This window comes from Pseudorasbora parva, chromosome 3 (assembly GCF_024679245.1).
Source record: "Pseudorasbora parva isolate DD20220531a chromosome 3, ASM2467924v1, whole genome shotgun sequence".
Classification (NCBI taxonomy): Eukaryota; Metazoa; Chordata; class Actinopteri; order Cypriniformes; family Gobionidae; genus Pseudorasbora; species Pseudorasbora parva.
The window spans coordinates 62,473,629-62,493,251 of NC_090174.1; the positions used below are offsets into that span (position 1 = coordinate 62,473,629).

Genomic DNA, 19,623 nt, shown 5'->3' on the forward strand with positions numbered 1-19,623 from the left:
TGTGGAGGAAAACCCTGGAATGTTTTCCTCAAAAAACTAAAATTTATTTTCGACTGAAGAAAGAAATACATGAACATTTTTGATGGCATTGGGGTGATGAAACGATCAGGAAATGTTCATTTTGAAGTGAACTAATGCTTTAATTAGTGCTTTTGTCTGGTTTTTCTGCTAACTAAACATCTTGAAAATGAGACAAAAATACTGATTTCTTTGCAGTGTGGGAATAAATGGCTTTTGAATTCTACATGAGGAAGTCAATTGAATGATTTGTTCCAGGAAAGGCTGCCTTCTTGAGGAGTTTCTAGAAGATTTAACCAACTCGTTTCTCAGACGCTCAACCAGACGAGGGCGCAGGAAACATCTTGTCTTGTTGTTTTTGCTCGTCTTCATGGCTGTGCTGGTGGGTTTGGGGTAGTTTTAATCAATGTGTGGGGAAAACCAAGAAGAAGAAAGCAGGAAAGAAGAGGGTGCTAAGGGTCACGTGGAGAGAGAGGGGCCGTCGGGGCTGCTCTTGTTTGACCAGCTGAGCCATGAAAGCAGAAAAAAAGGGAAAAAACTGTTAGAATTGAGACAAAAGAACCCTAAAAAATGTCCTCAGAGTCCACACGCAGAGAAGACAAACCCCATGTTCCTCTTTACTGTATAGAAGTGTACTGTTCACAATATATACCTCTAAACTATGAATATTGCACAATTGTTTACAGATTATTCATTTCTATTGAAATGTACTGGCCACACAAAGTATTTGTTCACTAAAGTCACTCTTAAAAATGTCAAAATGTCATTCAAAAATCAAGCAAACGCATATTTATATGGTCGCATGACCAAAATGTTGTATTATTAAATATTCTATAGAAATGGTATTTTTCATTATTAAATAAATACATCAAATTATTAATGTATTATTTGTTTGAAATAGTTTTGGGTTTTTTTATTACTTAATTTACTACATTTTTACACTGTTTTCTTCCAATTAACGATTAGCAGGATCTACACTGTCTTCATGTTCAAAGCTAGAACTGTTATTTTTATTTATTTTTTTAGAATTTCACGTCATACAAACTTATCCTTTTTTGTCTAAAATGCAATAATTTTGTAATTAAAATACACGGTTTTCTGGAATACTTAATTCATTCACGGAATTCAGCGCCTTAATAATCAGCTCTCATCAGTTGTTTTTTTATTATTGTTCCATTACATTTTTAACTGTAACCTACAACAACACTACATATTGATAAATGTGTTGTAATCAATATATACTAGCTGTTCCGTTAAACCACTTTACCTGGTACTACTTTCCCGCATCTCAGATCACTCCGCACTATTCATTCAAATAGGAAAATGGCGCCAAACGGTTCTGTTAAAATCCCCTCAGAGGACGTTTGTTTTACTTTTATGGTGAAAATAAGACTTCTGACTGAAATTTTTGTCAGACACAAAATGTGTTTTAAACTGAAGACTTGGTTTACTGTCAAATAATGAGGAGAAATGTTGGAGCTTCAGCATCCCAGTTGTACCGACGACAGGTAAGATTTTAAGATTTATTCTCTGCCGACGTGCAGTAAATAACATCACTATTAACAAAGTGTTCAATGATTATAGTAGCCTTGACACTTTTCTTGTACTTGTAAGAGATGTACAGCATTTAATAGCGGGCAATATCGTAACTTTCATAATTTAGTTTTAGCTTTAATTACCAGCACAGGTGTGGGCTATAATGGAAAACTGTTCAGTTAATTGTCTGGTTAACCAAGAAAGCCCTCCTTAGAAAAAGAAAAAAAAAACACCACAAAATACATAACTAAATAAATCCCAGGAACATGAAAATAAATTAATGAATACAATTGATATAAACATCCAAGTAGATATTTAATTATTTACAATATATTTAATTATATTACATTTTAACACTGGATTTGTAAAGGTGTCTTTATATCGTTACATTTACATTGTTTCGACTTTTGTTCCCTTATAAATAGCCCATGGTGTTTGAGACTCTTATTTTTTTAAGTGTAGTTTTGTTATTGTTTCCATGTTTTCAATTCCTGGTTTAGTTATTTTTCTGTCTCTATGGTTACTCTAGTAGTTTGTCTCTATAGCAACTAATCACTGGCACCTGCTGCGCGCGTGTGTGTGTGTGTGTGTGTGTGTGTGTGTGTGTGTGTGTGTGTGTGTGTGTGTGTGTTTTACTTTCTGTTTTCCCCATGTCTGGATTATCTTGTTCTTTTCCTGTATTTGGATCCACGTCCTGTATACCACTAATGTTATGACATTCAGACATTTAAATGTGACTTAAGTGTCCAAATTTACGGCCACCGTATTGTCATGTTTTATACTGAAATGTATGTTAACTACTATGGAAATGATGACTTAAAGGGATCGTTCACCCAAAAATGAAAATGTGATGTTTATCTGCTTACCCCCAGGTGCCATTACTTCCGCCGAAGAAGGTCAAAAGTCTAGTCCGATCATAGATAGATATAGATACCTCATTAGTGCATGCGCAGATCGGTCGAATGAGGAATCTACTTAAACATATATCTATGATCGCACCAGTTTGACCTGGGAATACTAGATGATATTCGTCTGATATGAGTAAAAAAGAACACAAATACTGTTGTGTTTCTGGCAGAAAGCGATCGTTTCGTGTTTTAAGACATCAGTGTGTCTCCACGAGCCACAGGGTTTAATCTGGATTCGTATGTCTGTGTGTTTTTTACTCTCATAGAAATACACCCCATTGACATGCATTATACGAGCAACGGTTGAGTTAAAAATCTTCATTTGTGTTCTCCTGAAGAAACAAACACACCTACATCTCGGACGCCCTGGGGGTCCGCAGATTAACATCACAGGCTCATTTTTAGGTGAACTATCCCTTTAATATTAATGCAAGTTATTATAAAGTGTTGCAAAACTTAGTGACTTAACGTTAACATTAATCTAAACAATTTTCTCAGCTCATGAAGCAAACAGGAAAAGACTTGTGTGGAATTATGGGGAAGTTTATTACCCTTCGGGGAGTTGGGTGTCATCTTCTGGCCCGTGAGCTCAGGGACCACTGCAGCCCGACACACATACGACACAAAAACAAAAAAAAGCCAAAAGTAATGTACAGAAATACAAACGCACGCAAGCACATTCCAGCAGATGCAGTTATCATGAGACTCCAGAACACACTTTGGAGAGATAATGCATCCCATAATAATATTCAGTGGGAAATCAAGCGTCTGCTGACCGGGCAGGAAACCAAAAGAAGCGTAAAGATGGCAGAAAATAAAATATAGTGAGAGAAATGCATTTGTCAAACCCAAAACATTTCATGTCGAGCTCAATCTTTAGGATAAACTCCTCAACCATCTGTCAAAGAGTTTGCGTTCATGGAACATTGCGTTCTAGATATATATTTTCGTAAACGAGTTTTCAAACTTCCACCCAAAAATACCAATAGTTTCCTTTTTTATATTATATATGGTATTATCTGTCAGCCTAACGCAGTAAGTACTCTTCACTTTAAAAAGTAAAGTAATGGATTACTTAATTTAGTTACAGTTACTTCTAATGTAACTGCATTAAATACTGTATAGACTATAGAAGAATTCTACATAAAACAGTGGATTTAACATAATTTAATTTCTTATAATTCGTTGGTTAGATTAAGAATAATTTATGCAATTTTATTTGAAAGAATTAATAGTCGTTTCACGTCTATCGTTGTTTTGTATGGGATTTAGACACACACATTTGAGTTTGAGATCCGTGGCCGTGAACTTAAACTTGTGACAGAGGGTTGTAGAGTTGTTGTGCTGTCCAAGTGAACTGTGTGTGTAAGTGTGTGTGATGATGATGATGAGGAACAGGAAGGGGAGGAGTTCTGGTGGGGTGGGCGTGTCTGTCCTCGCTGTCGGTCACGGTGTGGGAGGGGCTAATAGTCTAAGAGGGAGGAGTCTGTGGGTCGGTTGGGTCGAGTAGGTGATGCCGGGGGTCGTCGGCTGCCATGGGAACACAGAGAGAAGATGGATGAGTAACACACACACACACACACACACACACACACACAGAGAAAAAACATTCAGTCGGTGACAGTCAAAATTTAAATTTGTTTGCATAAGAAAGTTTTTTTTTTTTTTTTTTTTTTTTTTTTGTAATAGTATAATACAATAAATTACTGGAAGCTTCATCATTTATGATATTTAATTTCATGGGTTTAAAAAAAAAAAGCTAAATGTTATTTTTGACATGAAACAAATAAGGAAATTACATTAAATTAAATTAAATTAAATAATAATTTTGTTTTCTCCAGTAGTATATGAAGAGTTTGGACATTCTAGAGAAATGCTTCAATGATGAATTTCAATTTAACTTAACCCATTAGATTTCAATTTTTTAAATCTTATATTTAGGCTAAACAATTCAGGCGACTAAATATGATTAAAACTAAATTGTATTATAGACAAAAGACTACATCAAAATGAACACTGATATAACTATTATTATTATTATTTATATTAACCTGTTAATATGAATTATATTAAGTTTTAAACGTGCAATACAAACACAATTTAACTGCTCTGACATATAACGTCTTTATTTATCTTAAAATGAAATAAAACCACTTATCATAAACAAACATGGTCTTCATTTTAATCAATGATATATGCATTCTTTATAACTTCATTTATTATTTTCAGGCAGGCTTTTATACGAAATATAGATTCATCCTTAGTCAGTTTTAAAACATCATTCAGCGATCACGCCATGACATAATGAGATGCCGTGAAGAGACAAACAACACTCGACCTTTGACCCCGCTGTCCAGTTTCACCCTAAAGGTCACGTGTAGCGTTTGAGTGGTTGCTTGAGCGGGGAAAGGGATCATAAATAATGACGGTAAAATCAAAATACAAGAAGTGCAGAAGGAAAGGCTTTTCAGATCTTTGATTGAACACAATAAAACTGAAAATAAAATGCACACATTCAGATGGTTTGCACATTACAGAATCTGAGGCCGGAAATCACCAATCAGCAGACGAGATGCAAACAAGTCAAAGCTGGGGAAGGATTTGATTGGCTATTGGGACGGTAGATCCTAAAAGTTTGGTCTGACATCTCGTATCCTGAGGGATTGGGCAGCGTCTCAGAGATTCTGTCCGTCTGTCCTTCACCGAGAGGAAGACGTGTACATCTGCAAAAAAACGCTAGCATGTTTTTATTCGCAAGACAGTCTCTAAAGAGTTCGAGAGGCTCATCTGCTCCTGTCTATATAACTCTTTCCCCGCCAAACACAGAATTTTCCGTTATTTATAAAAAAATAGGGCATAAACGTAATTTTCCGTGTTTTCACTGTTAGACGCTAGGGGGCGCTATTACACATCTTCTGAATATATTATCCCCTATCGATCGCCACTTACACTAATGAATGCACAATCATTTTTTCATTTTGGTGATTCGCTAGATATTTTGTTATTGTCTTATTAATCAGCTTGTCCGTCAAACAAGTAAAATTCACTTTCACTTCCCCTTCAATAAATCCCGGACAAGCGTTAATGTCGAGCCTTGCTTATAATTAATTTAGGCAGACAACGAGGCTACCATGCGCCAAGTGCTCCGCTAATTAATTGAAAGTTTTTTTCCTAACGTAATTTTTAGTCGAAAATTTCAGGACTTCAGTCGACCAAGATTTTCTTTGGTTGATTACAGCCCTAATATCTAGATTTCAGCTCTTCCTCAGGGATACGAGCAGCAACGACACTGGTGTTTTTTTTTTTTGTTCGTTTTTTCGATTCCAGCACGAGTGCTCATTCTTTAGAAGTGCATCAAAGTGGATACACAGCGTGGAAAACAGCGTCTCGAAATGAACAACACAAACCAAACTCTTCCGGTCTCAGAAAAAAACTACAGTATTTGAGGGTGGAGCAAAGAGACGCTGTTCACCGCTAGCCAATGGGCTGGCATTATGCAAATTAGTTGTACAGGAGACTGGAATTGCGGACGATTCGTTTCAGAATTGATTCTTTCTTTAGGAGACAATCGGACAATTCACCATGACATCACAACAGTAATAAACGTTCTTCCGGGTGGCAAAAGCCGAAGCGTTCCTATGGCAACACTAGTAAATTATTTGGGATTCAGACATAGTTAACATGATTATTGAGGGACTGATTAACTAATTCAGGAGATAGCGATACATGAAATGCCTAACCTTGCTCCAGCAGATGTAGCGCTAGTCTAATACCATAATTTTTAAGCCTCAGCCTACCATTGAGTAGTTATTTTAGTGACTGTTGCTGTTTGACTTACTATATGTTAGGCTATCGTAGATGGTCTATTCCCTGTTATCTAACTCAAACGGCTATGATGGTTTTCTGTTGCTCGGTCGGGGTCGGATCAGATGGCACAGACGTGAGCTTCTTATGGATCTAAAGGATAGCGTGCTGTAGACTAGCGCTACTCCGCTAACGTTAGGCGTTCACTCAAACTAAACTCGCGGTGATGATGAAGCCAGTGTGGTACACGCATCAATCATCCATCAGCCGACAACTATGTTTTGCTTTTTCTATTGACATTCGATGACTCTAGAAGTTCGGTCTCTTCCTTGTACTTTTACTTCAGGGAGTGACTGGCAATGATCTTTAAAAGAGATCTAAAGTTTACTAATATTAGTCTTGAATTTCCCCAGCTGAAGATAATTATTCTCTATGATTTTGTAGATGGACCGGTGTCTGAAGACTTCTCTGTAGCACCACTTTTGACGACGTCCACTCGCTTTAGCCTCCTCATCCACAGGTTTTGCTGGATATATTTACTTCTTTCTGAATGAAATCGATACAATCCTACACCTTTTGCTGTATATCTGATGGCGCAACCCCACACAAAACACGTTTTCATCATAGTTTCAACTTTAATCAACAACAATGTTGTTAACTCTGTAACTGTTTACAGTAGTCGGCTGGATCTCTTCAGTTGGTCAGCAGAAGCCGCTCGCGTTCTGCCACCCAGGAAGTATCCTGGTGCCGATTGTTTACAAACATTCTGAAATGCCGTATAGCTTTGTTTGTCGTGGACTTTCAGCGTTTCCACTTTGCAGGTCTTTTACATTACACACTGGGTGAGGGAGAATATTTGAAAAAGCACAGATGTGCTATGATTCATAAACCTTCTTAAGAAGATTTTTGCAAATCCTAACGATTGTCGATCACAAACTCTGACTGTCTGAATGCTTCGTTAGTAGCAGTGCTTATTAGCGAGTTATTTTTGAGTGCGTGTTTGTTGTTGTATGTGTGTTGAAGGGTCTCAGAGACAGTCGGCCATGCAGGAGGGATGGGGAATGGCGAGAAAACCACAGACGTACCAGAAGCGTTAGTCCTCATTGGTCACTGATTGTAATTCTGTGAAAAATAATCAATATCAGCAGTAGGGATTGAGCCAGAGCGACGGGGAGGAGGAAGAGAAGGATGTGCAAGACACACACACCACACACACACAGTTAACATGGAGGAGACACAGAAACATGAAGACATCTCCAATCCAAGCTAACCAAAAACTGACAGTCCAAAACCTCCGCGCTGAGCTCGTTCGCTTGCCAATTATGAATATAAATGCATCAGAAAATGCATGGATGTTTGCATTTTAGAGAAGCTCTCGGTCAGAGGTTTTGCAGTTCAGCGTGCACATCATTTATTAGGGACTTCAGCATTACTTGTAGTGTTTAATTAGGGTCTGAATGAAAGGTGCGTGTGTGTGTGTTGCTGTCAGGAAGCAAGCGTTTGTGTTAGAACGATTTAAATCACACGCAACAGAGGACAAACTTCAGCAATGGACATAAAGAAAAACAAACAGAAGAGAGAGAACAGAACCATCCCTTGTGACCTTCCGGTTAGTGAAGCGTCTGCGCAGTGTGTGAGCTGTGATCGAGACGTCCATTCAGTGACACATTCATAGATGAGATGCTGACTGTTAGTGCTGGGTGATATACACGTTAAAGCATTAAAATGCCTGATGTTTCGAGGAACCATCATTTTAAACAAACAACCATTTTAGAAAAGATTCAAAACACGTACAAGATGTATTTCTGTCATCCACTTGCATATAAACTACTACTCAAAAGTTTGGGAATGGTAAGAATTTTCTTTGTTTAACCTCATCCTTCCCACGGGTCATTTTGACCCATTGTTTTTTTGCTTTATTTTTTCATCCGAGTGGTCCAAGACCCTTGGACTTTTTTCTCACACTTGAACCATGAATACACACAACAAAAAATGTACTGGAGGTTTGTGGTTGAAATGTTAAAAAGTAACACATCCTTCCTGCACGGGTCAATTTGACCCCTCTTAGGAATGTTTCAGTACATGTAGAAGACCCTAAAAATGCTCCAAATTCAAACAAAAAATGCTAAAACTTTACCAAAAATATATAGAACTATCTATTGGCAAGAATTATGAAATGTCATATTATTATTTTTCCACGAGAGGTCAGCAAAGACACCCAATGGGAGCTGAATTAAAAGTTATTTTGAATTTAAGTTGAAAGCTTTTGCTTAAATTATGATTTATTTATTTATTAATAAATACAATCTAGTAATTTAATGGATGGATAAAAAAAATTAAATAAATCGCTGAAAAATACATAAGAAAAAAAACGCTTTTTGGACAATTTTTTTTTTTAATGAAGTTTAACTTTAGGGCTTCGGGTCATTTTGGCCCGCGAGAGAACGATTTGTTACAAAGTGCGAGGGATGAATGAGAGTTAAAAAATGAATACATTAATACTCAAAAGTGACAGTAAAGACATTTTATAATGTTAGAAAAGATTTTAATTTCAAATAAATGCTGTTCTTTTCAATTTTCTATTCATCAAAGAATCCTGTGAATAAAAAAATGTATACGTTTTCGCAAAAATATGAACATAGGCCTGTCGCGATAACTACTTTTTCTTTGACGATATATCGTCCAGAGATAATTGCGATAAACGATATTATTTTCATTTTAAGATGAGTAGACCTACACACTTTCAAATGACAACCTTTTAATTCTTTAGATCATGAAAATTAAGGGTAAAAAATATATTATCATAAATAATACGATTTATAGTAAATAAATATTTTCCCTTGTGAAACGGCTTTAACACTGAGTTGACATTTATATGCGCACCGGAACAGGGGATTGAGTCCATTTGGGCTTATTCTTCCAAACTGTCAGGAGTAGTCACGAAAACACATTAAACGCCTCAAATGGCACCTTTTGTTCATTATCATGTAAACATAATGGCCGATATATTGCATCACAAAAAATGATTGAGGTCATGTACATATATTGTGCGATAAATCGCTATATTGATTATTGCGACAGGCCTATATTGAACAGCAAATCATTTTTAGACAAGCTTTGACATCACAGGAATAGTTATTTAAAATGATTACAATATCCCTGTTTTCTCATCTCATCAGATAAATGCACCTTCAAAAACATTTTTAAAAATCTTCCCGACTCCAAACTTTTGAATTCCCTTGTATTTATGTACAAACATTTGAAATGCCACCAATTGTTCACTGTTCATTTTCAGACCACCTGAGCTGATTCACAGGAATAAATTAAACTTATCTGCTCTACTTACGGGACAACGAAGGATCCTGAAACTAGTCTGACCAATAAAGATATTACTTCACCAGCAAATATTCGCTATATCACCCAGCCCTAAATCTGTAACGTTTGAACGATATTAAGAGCTAGAAGCAGGACGGCAGACTGTGGACATCTAAATATGATTGGATGGCACTTTGATAACATTAATGAGTTTGATTTCAGATCGTTTAAACGTTGGTGGTGATCGGTTAACTCACCCACACCACTGCACTTATTCCACCGGCAAATCTCACAATCCGCGGCTGAGAGCAAACGGATGTTCAGTTTAGTCTTTTCTGAGCATTAGGTTTCATGTACAGCGTTTTATGTTGTAATTTCTGCTCCATTAGACCGAGGCTACGTCTACAATAATCTGGATACATTTGAAAAGGCATTGTTTTCTCTACGTTTTGGCCTTTTGTTCACACTGAGACTGCATTTTTGTCTTCCATATAGAGCTGAAATATCATATTATTATTTTTCCACAAGAGGTCGGCAGATACCTAATGTGAGATGTTGTGAGCTGAATTAATGGGAACTATCCCTTTAAGAGTTATGCATGAAATCGTGAGTTATTTTGAATTTAAGTTGAAAGAACTTAAATTATTATTTATTGATTGAAAACTAGCAATTTAAAGGTAAATAATAATAAAAAAAATTGAAAAAAAATATCGAAATGAAATAAGCTTTCTGGACAAAAAAAACTAAGTATAATTTTAGGGATCGTTTTCTCTACAGATGGCGTTTTTGTCCTCCATATAGAGCTATAAGGCCATCTAGAGACATGAAATATATTAGTATTTTTCCACAAGAGGTCGGAAGAGACACCATATTTGAGATATTCTGAGCTGAATTAAAAGTTATGCATGAAATTGTGAGTTATTTTGAATCTAAGTTGAAAGATGTGCTTAAGTTATTATTTACTTATAAGCTAATCACACAAAAATTAGATTCTCAACTTATCCCCAATCGTGCAGGTCTAGTAGTGAGATATTTTGATAGTGAAATGATCATGCCAGAAGAATAGCATTAGAAATTTGTTAAGCATGTTAACTTTTATTACAATTTTTGCATGCAGTAAGAATTTTAGCAAAAGCCGTTTTCAAATGTATCTGGCTTCATGTAGACGTAGCTGGAATTGGTCGGACACACGTATAGACTGGCAATGTAAAACAAGCATCTTGCATTTCCACTAGGTGGCGCTAGTGCTGCAGAAATTACACACTGCAGCTTTAACAATATGAGTGCTTTGGTATTGATTTCCTGCACAAATACATCATTTCATCAGCAATTTGTACAGCCAGAGTTATAGCATGATCTCACCTGGGCACGCCGGGCGGGGCGCGGTTAGGCCGGGATGGCACCTGAGGCGGGGGTCCGCCGAACGGGTCCGGAGAGGCTCCAGGGCGAGAGGGAACGGGTGGCCCTCCGGCGGCGGGGGGGACCGGGGCCGAACCGCGAGAACCTGGCCGTGCCGGAGGCCCTGGAGGAGGGGCCCGTCTCTGGGGGGTAGGGCTGGTGGCCGGAGACCTTTCAGAGAAATATTTGAGGTCAGCAAAGAAATCACAATGGAAAAAAATAAAGCTGCATGCGTGATAAAGATCCACTTCTGATTGTTCGCTAGCCTCACGTGGTCATACTCTATGCTAGTCAGAATATGAGTCGGATTCTGCTCCATTCGTAAGTATGGGGTGTTTCAACCGAACATGGAAAGACCTCAATTGGACAGACCTACAGCCAATCAGAGCAACGGATTGACGCATAACGTTATTTGTCAAACGCCAACAGAACTCAACTGCACTGTGTTGCCAAGTCTGCATTTTTTCCCGCGGTTGTTTTCCATGTCCGCCATTTTTTTTACGGAGAACCCCCCCGAGAAGCTATTGTTTAGGGCTAGTAGTTGGCAGGTTTTGTTGTAAAAACTTGGCAACCCTGTCTGCACGCTCGTTGGAATAAACGATCTTTGCCGATGTTGTAAAAAAGAGAATTTAATGATACCCAGAGTACTTACCCAACATGATCATAATTTCTGAGTGAAATAGTGAAGGTGATGCAGATACAAACAAGCTCTCCGTTTAGGATTAGAACAAATTCAACCCAAGCGCCTTTGATGACGTGGATGATTACGGTACTGTTGATCATCTGTCCGTCATTGGCTAAAGGCAGGGCATCACCACCCTGATGATTTTGGTCAGTTAATTTTCCGCATAATTACTCCTCTATAGATCAAGCATCCAGGCCTGGCATTTGCATGTTTTGTTTCCTAAAATGGATTGAATCACTGCTCATCCGGCTCTCTTTAGGGTTAGTTTCACTTTCAGAATCACCATCATCTGATATTGCCCTTCAGAATCAGGGTCCGCGAATAGAAGACCAAACACTTCATTGTGGGTAAGCTTTGTTGATGCCATTAGAAAATAATAATAGTAATAATAATCTAATGCAAATACTCGCTGACGTTGACAATGCTCTGATTGCTCAAACCAGCTCCGCTTACATGATCTTGCTCTTAGATTTTGTATAGAATCATTGTTTGTATGAGTCGGGGATGAAGTACAACATGTCTATGGTCTAGTGGAGGGGAGGTTGAATGAAATTTGACACCCTATTTGACAAAATTGGCCATTTTATTCAGTGCTGCATCTTGTCGAGTAAACTCGACCGTGGCGCCTAAGAGGGTTAAGTTTGGTCTCATTTAAAACAAGACCCTTGGCAGATTATTGTTAGCCTGGATACCAGCCGAATTTAGCCCCGCCCACACAATTTTTAGGTCGGGCAATTCGGTCTGGCCTTGCTCCATAGAGGAGTAATTATCCCCGAACAGAAACTGTTCGGACCAATGAAATCATCAGGGCGGGCTTTAGACAATGACGGACAGATGATCAACAGTAACGTAATCATGCACGTCATCAAAGGGGCTTGGATTATATTTGTTTGAATCCTAAACGGAGAGCTTGTTTGTATCTGCATTGACCATCTCAATTTCTCTCAGAAATAATGATCATGTTGGGTAAGTACTCTGTGTATCATTAAATTATTTTACAACACTGGCAAAGATCGTGTATTCCAGCCTGATTTCAGCGCGCGTGCAGACAGGGTTGCCAAGTTTTTACAACAAAAGGCGTCATCTACTAGCCCAAATAGCTTCTCATGGGGGTTCTTCGGGGGGAAAATGGCGTTTGCGGGGTAAAATGTGTGTTAGTTTGGCAAGGTTGCCTGCTAAAATTCCCACTCATGGGTCTATATATCACATAATAATCGCTTCAACCCGTGGAAAAAACGCGGACTTGGCAACACAGTGCAGTTGAACTCTGTTGACATTTGACAATGCGTCGCTTCGTTGCTCTGATTGGTTGTAGGTCTATCCAATTGTCTTTCCTGGTTCGGTTGAAACACGCCTCATAATCACAGCCCAATGGAGGAGTTTCAGACTCATATTCTGACTAGAATTGAGTATGACCACGTCAGGCTAGATTATTGTTGAAGTAAAAAAAAAAAATTATTATATATACTCTAAACCTCAAAGCCATAAATCTAAAAAAAGTTGTGTTCCAAATTTGGGGTTGATTTCGCAAAAGATGAGCTCTCAGTAAGATTTTGCTTGGGCGCAGTGCCAACTTATCCCCATTAGATGCCAGTAAAACTGGCTGCTGTCTGTAAACGCGTAATGTACTGTCTTTATAAAGTATCTTCTTATTAAACTGTTTCGGTTTGCTTGTAGGGACCCTCATTATGCTGCCGTGTTAGTGTGAGGCTATTTTGAGCCTTGTTAGTGGTATTAACTAGCGGTTTAATTTCACTTACCCTGTGCCCCATAAACTAACGTTATAAGCTAATCTGTTTTTAGAGATAAAACTCTTTACATTAGATTTCCATGAAAACGCATCCCAGAGAACGTTCTACTCGTTAACCATCTGTTAATTACCCCTAGGGTCATTTTTCACTGGAGTTGTCCTTTAATGTGCACGTCGTCTTATTAGATTTTAAAAAAGATCTGCGTCAATTGAGGGATAGGTTTTTTTATGCCCATTTTTAGAATTCATGAGCATTGTGTTTTTATTTTTTATGCAATATCCTAAAATGCATCTAAAATAGGTAGGTGGGGAAAAAAAGCTAATCTTTCATTCCCCAATAAAAACATAATTTATCATAAGTTTATCCGTGCTTCATCCATGCATACCTTCCTCCGGAGCCGGAGCGCTGCACCTGGAGCCAGGAGTCGTCCACGGGCGGAGGCAGGGCGGTGGTGACGGTGGTGGTGCTGATGTCACCGATGATGTGGAGCGCTTCTTTGAGGGCGTGGTACATACGGAGCATCTCATCGCGCCGCTGAGCCTGTTCGGCCGACTCCTCCATCAGTGTGTTCTGATCTCCACATGAGTACAGCTGAGCCAGCAGCTCCGCGTTGATGAACTCCTTCGTCTGAAAGAGAGCGGATATTAAAGTAGTGATTATTTGAGAAATCAACTTTCCCTTGAGCTTTTGATATATAAAAGGTCATGGTAATATAAGATTATCCTGTAACTTTCAGAGTTGAAAACTTCCTTTTTAGTCAAAGAAAAGCTTTTATAGACACCAGGCCCAGAAAACGATAGTGTGCTTTATCCTTACGTCATCGCGCGACGAAACGCGCCTCTACGTCTTATTCAGTAGCCCCGCTCACCGACTTGTCTAATTCAGTAGCCCCGCCCACCGACTCGTCTAATTCAGTAGCCCCGCCCACCGACTCGTCTAATTCAGTAGCCCCGCCCACCGACTCGTCTAATTCAGTAGCCCCGCCCACCGACTTGTCTAATTCAGTAGCCCCGCCCACTGACTCATCTAATTCAGTAGCCCTGCCCATAGACTCATCTTATTCAGTAGCCTCGCCCACCGACTCATCTTATTCAGTTGCCCCGCCCACCGACTCATCTAATTCAGTAGCCCCGCCCACAGACTCATCTTATTCAGTAGCCGCGCCCACCGACTCGTCTAATTCAGTAGCCCTGCCCATAGACTTATCTTATTCAGTAGACCAACCCACAGACTCATCTAATTCAGTAGCCTCGCCCACCGACTCATCTAATTCAGTAGCCCTGCCCACAGACTCATCTTATTCAGTAGCCGCGCCCACCGACTCGTCTAATTCAGTAGCCCTGCCCATAGACTTATCTTATTCAGTAGCCCCACCCACTGACTCATCTTATTCAGTAGCCCTGCCCACAGACTCATCTTATTCAGTAGCCCTGCCCACAGACTCATCTTATTCAGTAGCCCTGCCCACAAACTCATCTTATTCAGTAGCCCCGCTCACTGACTCATCTTATTCAGTAGCCCTGCCCACAGACTCATCTTATTCAGTAGCCCTGCCCACAGACTCATCTTATTCAGTAGCCCTGCCCACAGACTCATCTTATTCAATAGCCCCGCTCACCGACTTGTCTAATTCAGTAGCCCTGCCCACAGACTCATCTTATTCAGTAGCCCCGCCCACCGACTTATCTTATTCAGTAGCCCCGCAACCGACTCGTCTAATTCAGTAGCCCCGCCCACCGACTCGTCTAATTCAGTAGCCCTGCCCACAGACTCATCTTATTCAGTAGCCCTGCCCACCGACTCGTCTAATTCAGTAGCCCTGCCCACAGACTCATCTTATTCAGTAGCCCTGCCCACCGACTCGTCTAATTCAGTAGCCCTGCCTATCGACTCGTCTAATTCAGTAGCCCCGCCCACGACTCATCTAATTCAGTAGCCCCGTCCACCAACTCATCTTATTCAGTAGCCCCGCCCACCGACAGGTCCAATTCAGTAGCCCCGCCCACCGACTCATCTAATTCAGTAGCCCCGCCCACGACTAATCTTATTCAGTAGCCCTGCCCACCGACTCGTCTAATTCAGTAGCCCCGCCCACCGACTCGTCTAATTCAGTAGCCCCGCCCACCGACTCATCTAATTCAGTAGCCCCGCCCACCGACAGGTCCAATTCAGTAGCCCCGCCCACCGACTCATCTAATTCAGTAGCCCCGCCCACCGACAGGTCCAATTCAGTAGCCCCGCCCACCGACTCGTCTAATTCAGTAGCCCCGCCCACCGACACGTCTAATTCAGTAGCCCCGCCCACCAACTCGTCTAATTCAGTAGCCCCGCCCACCGGCACGTCTAATTCAGTAGCCCCGCCCACCGACTCGTCTAATTCAGTAGCCCCGCCCACCGACTCATCTAATTCAGTAGCCCCGCCCACCGACTCGTCTAATTCAGTAGCCCCGCCCACCGACTCGTCTAATTCAGTAGCCCCGCCCACCGACTCGTCTAATTCAGTAGCCCCGCCCACCGACACGTCTAATTCAGTAGCCCTGCCCCGAATTTCTTTATCTGTGTGCATGTGTGTGTTCGCACTTATATTGACCAGTTGTCAGTAGCATACCGTGGGGTTTCTGTCAGGGCCTTCACTAACGATCAAAACACCCCACGCCTCCGCAAACAACACACACACACACACACACAAAAGGTTACGAACCTCCCTTTCAAAGAGCTCGTTGGGAAGAGGGCAAGCAACATAAATCACTGGATAGGTTTACGGATGGGGTGGGTGTAGTTGTTAATAAAAACAATTAAATGGGTTAAATGAAAATATGAGAAACGGTGTTAAAAAGTTTGCATTTAAATGAACACGCATTTTGATTGGTAACGACAGTCATACGTCATTTCATGATGTAACGTGACATTGTCATTATTTTTACACCAGCTAGTCAGACAAAAAGGCAATTTACCTATTTATTGATACCACTGCACTCGTGTCACTATTTAGGCAAATGGTGAAATGAATCAAAATCAACTCACTGACACAAATACTCTTAAACAAACAAAAAGACCATCAAAATAAACTGCAAAAGACAGCTTGTCAGCTAACGTTACCGGCTTGGCATCAGGATCGATCAGAATGCATACGATGCTCATTCGAACGCAGCCCGTCATTCGCGGCGGCCATATAGCCATTTCACATAGATCGCAAACAACCCGCGAAAAGTTCAAACAGCTGATGACATCAGCGGGGGGTAGCGCACCGACATATCGCTGGGCCTCTGGGCCGTTCTATCACTACACATCAAAATTTGATTGGCTGATGACCCACGTCAGTCAAAGTTATGGTCCAATGGAAAATAGCAGCTTCAATGGAAGGCAAGCTATTCTTCTAGTGCTGGTCCTCGGAGCTGTGATGCGTTTAGATGATGACAAATGGTAAATACAGCTCAGCCTCACAAAAAATAACCACATTATTTCTGGATATATAATTGTAACATACTGAATTATACAGTAATTGCATTTAGACATGTTCAGACACACATTCATTTAATTTATTTAATTATAAAAAAATAAGTATATTTTTGATCTTGACAGGGCTAGCAGAGAAGGCCCTGATGGCCCTGTCAGCCCGCCACTGCCGATTGTGCAGGCCATGTAATACAGAAATAATATTCCAATCAATCGCAGGTGGATGAGAAATAAATCATTGTTTGTTTGATAAAGATGTTTACGAGCCCTGTGATCGAGAGAATCATTGCAGTTTCCACTTTAATAATCTCTCCCTCGTGATCTGACAGGGGCATTGATATGACAGCGGAGCTGAAGCTCGTTAAATATGCAAATCTTCTCCAATCCTAGCTGTGGGCGTTTACTTCCAGGTCTCAAGTGACACGCCCATCAAAACCCAGCGTTCAGGAGAGAGCCTCAAAACCAGTATAGAAAAAAGCCTATTACTTATTAGTTATGATGTTTTTGACTATAAAAACAACACAAATGTCATTAGTTGACCTCAGTATTAAAAAAAAGCCAGTTCATGACATCTTTACCATATAGTGTTAGCCTGGGAAAACCCAGACAGCTTCCGGCATATTTAGATTTGCTCTGCAAGTAGCCTGGCAAAAAGCCCATTCAAACCCATTTCTAATCCGTCAAAATTGCGGCACCAATCAGAAACGTTGGGGCTTGACACGATGATGACAGCGCAGCGACGATGAAGCAGATTTTGATGGAATGCCGCTGTGAAATATCACTCGTTCAAATCAGCTATCGCAGCTCTTTTAAGCGATTAAAACTTTTCCTTTTCGTTAAAACCCGAGCAAAGAACAACACTGGGCTGCCAGATGTGGATTACACCGGCTACTGTGATGAGGAGGATGAGGAGTGTGATCATAAGCACAGAAAGGGCAGATCCAGAGGTGTGTGTGTGTGTGTGTGTATTTCCTCACATTAGTTCCGGTAGTCATGTAAAAAATTTAAATAAATAACTAGCGTAACTATGCTCAAGTCTGAAAATGGTCTAACACATCTGAAATGACTGAATTTGAATAAAGTGTGTGAGACGAGATTTGTCACAATTTCTTACATATTCGGGTCGTTAGCGACCCGGATCTATATTTAACATGGATATATCTCTATAGATATATATATATCTCTATATCCTTATAACATCAGGAGTTTTATATTCCTGTCGTGATAATATATAAAACTCCTGATGTTAGAGTAACAATTACAGAAGAATAAAATAAAACATATTTTGTTGCCTCATATTCGCCATCAATATTTTGATCACTGACAGCTTCTTGAGCACATCCATCATCAGTAACAGTGACACTAATATTTGATTGTGTTTAGTACTTGCTCTCTGCAGTAAATCACTGAGCCATTTCAAGTTTTGCAGATTATAATTATTATTGTTTCGTTAACTATGAGTGAAACGTCACTTCATCATTGCGTATCAGACATCGCCACCTTGTGGAGTAAAGGTGAATTGGGCCTTATTTTGTGATTATAGACTCATTTATCATAAAAAAAAAACGTACAATCGTACGTACCTCGGGTTCTAGCGACCCTATACAATTTTGACAAAAAGCTAGTTGAAAAACAGTCATTTAATTATAATTCTGTTGTTTTTTTCTTGTTATATTGTTTAAAATGGATTGATTGAGGAATAATAAGAAGGTTGATGTCTAACTCTAAAATGACGTCTCGGGTCGCTAACGACCCATGGTATGCATTTAAGGGATATGTGGACTTTTTTTTTGTAATTATATTTTATTGAACGATTACATAATTGAGGCATCTGTAATTGTAAACTCGATAAAAAATTAGATTAATTGTGCAGCCCTAATCCTAGGTCCATAAATCAACATCATGAGCTTACGTTGTTAATCATCAGATGCATGATGGTCTTGGGCATCAGGTCCCGTACGGTCTTGTTGACGATGCTCATGTAGGAGTCCACCAGGTTTCGAATGGTCTCCACCTGCCGCTCCAGCTGAGGGTCTATGGAGTGCATGAAACCGTCCGACCCGTTCTCTTCACCGGCGTCGCTCTACACACACACAAAAAGCTCTGGGACAAAAGGAAAACGGCAATGCAAAACGTACAGAAAAGGCTGAAAGCTTGTACCTTTTCCTTCTCCTAGTGCGACGCAACCGGGAGCAGCGTGAGGGAAAGAGAAAAGCATGAGGTGCATCATTAATGAACACATCTGTATAAATAAAGTACACCCTTAAAAATAAAGGTGCCAGGATGAACCAAAAAGGGGTTTTCACACTGATGCCATAGAAGAACCATTTTTGGTTCCCTGAAGAACCGTTTTACGAAAGGTTCTTTTAAGGGGTGGTTGCATGTGATTTGACTTTTTGTAACTTTAGTTAGTGTGTAATGTCGCTGCTTGAGCATAAACAGTCTCTGCAAAGTTACAGCGCTGAAAGTTCAATGCAAACGGAGATATTGTCTTTTAAAGTTACAGCAGTTTATTGCCTACAAAAATGGCCGGTTTGGACTACAACGAGCTTCTTCCTGGGTTGGTGACATCATAAACCCTCGCTAGTCTCCACAGATGTGAGATTCTGCCCGTAATGGGAAGGGGCGTGGCCTTAATCTGTGCTTCAGCCAATAAAAATACAAGAAACTACATTTGGCCATCTGACCAATCTAAGACCATTGTGTTTTTCGGAGGGAGGGGCTTCATAGAAGCAGGAAGCAGACGAGCCGT

At 40.0% G+C, this 19,623-nt stretch overlaps 1 protein-coding gene across 12 annotated transcripts in view; it reads right to left on the minus strand.

Moving 5' to 3' along the window:
• Window positions 1-224: 224 nt before the first annotated feature.
• The window catches only part of dnm1a (dynamin 1a), a 144,674-nt gene continuing 125,275 nt past the window's right edge, over window positions 225-19,623 (minus strand). For 2 of the 12 annotated variants that reach the window (XR_010904458.1, XR_010904457.1), the window contains exons 18-24: window positions 19,032-19,043; window positions 18,784-18,954; window positions 13,801-14,042; window positions 10,944-11,150; window positions 7,352-7,388; window positions 3,014-3,061; window positions 225-523 (exon numbers count right to left, since the gene is read on the minus strand). Coding sequence is in view for 6 of the 12 variants with exons in the window: in XM_067439751.1 (XP_067295852.1) it covers window positions 3,926-3,992; window positions 10,944-11,150; window positions 13,801-14,042; window positions 18,784-18,954; window positions 19,032-19,043 (699 nt within the window). In the remaining 6 variants the exon portion in view is untranslated. The other 10 variants (XM_067439751.1, XM_067439750.1, XR_010904459.1 and 7 more) reach the window with 9 other exon arrangements.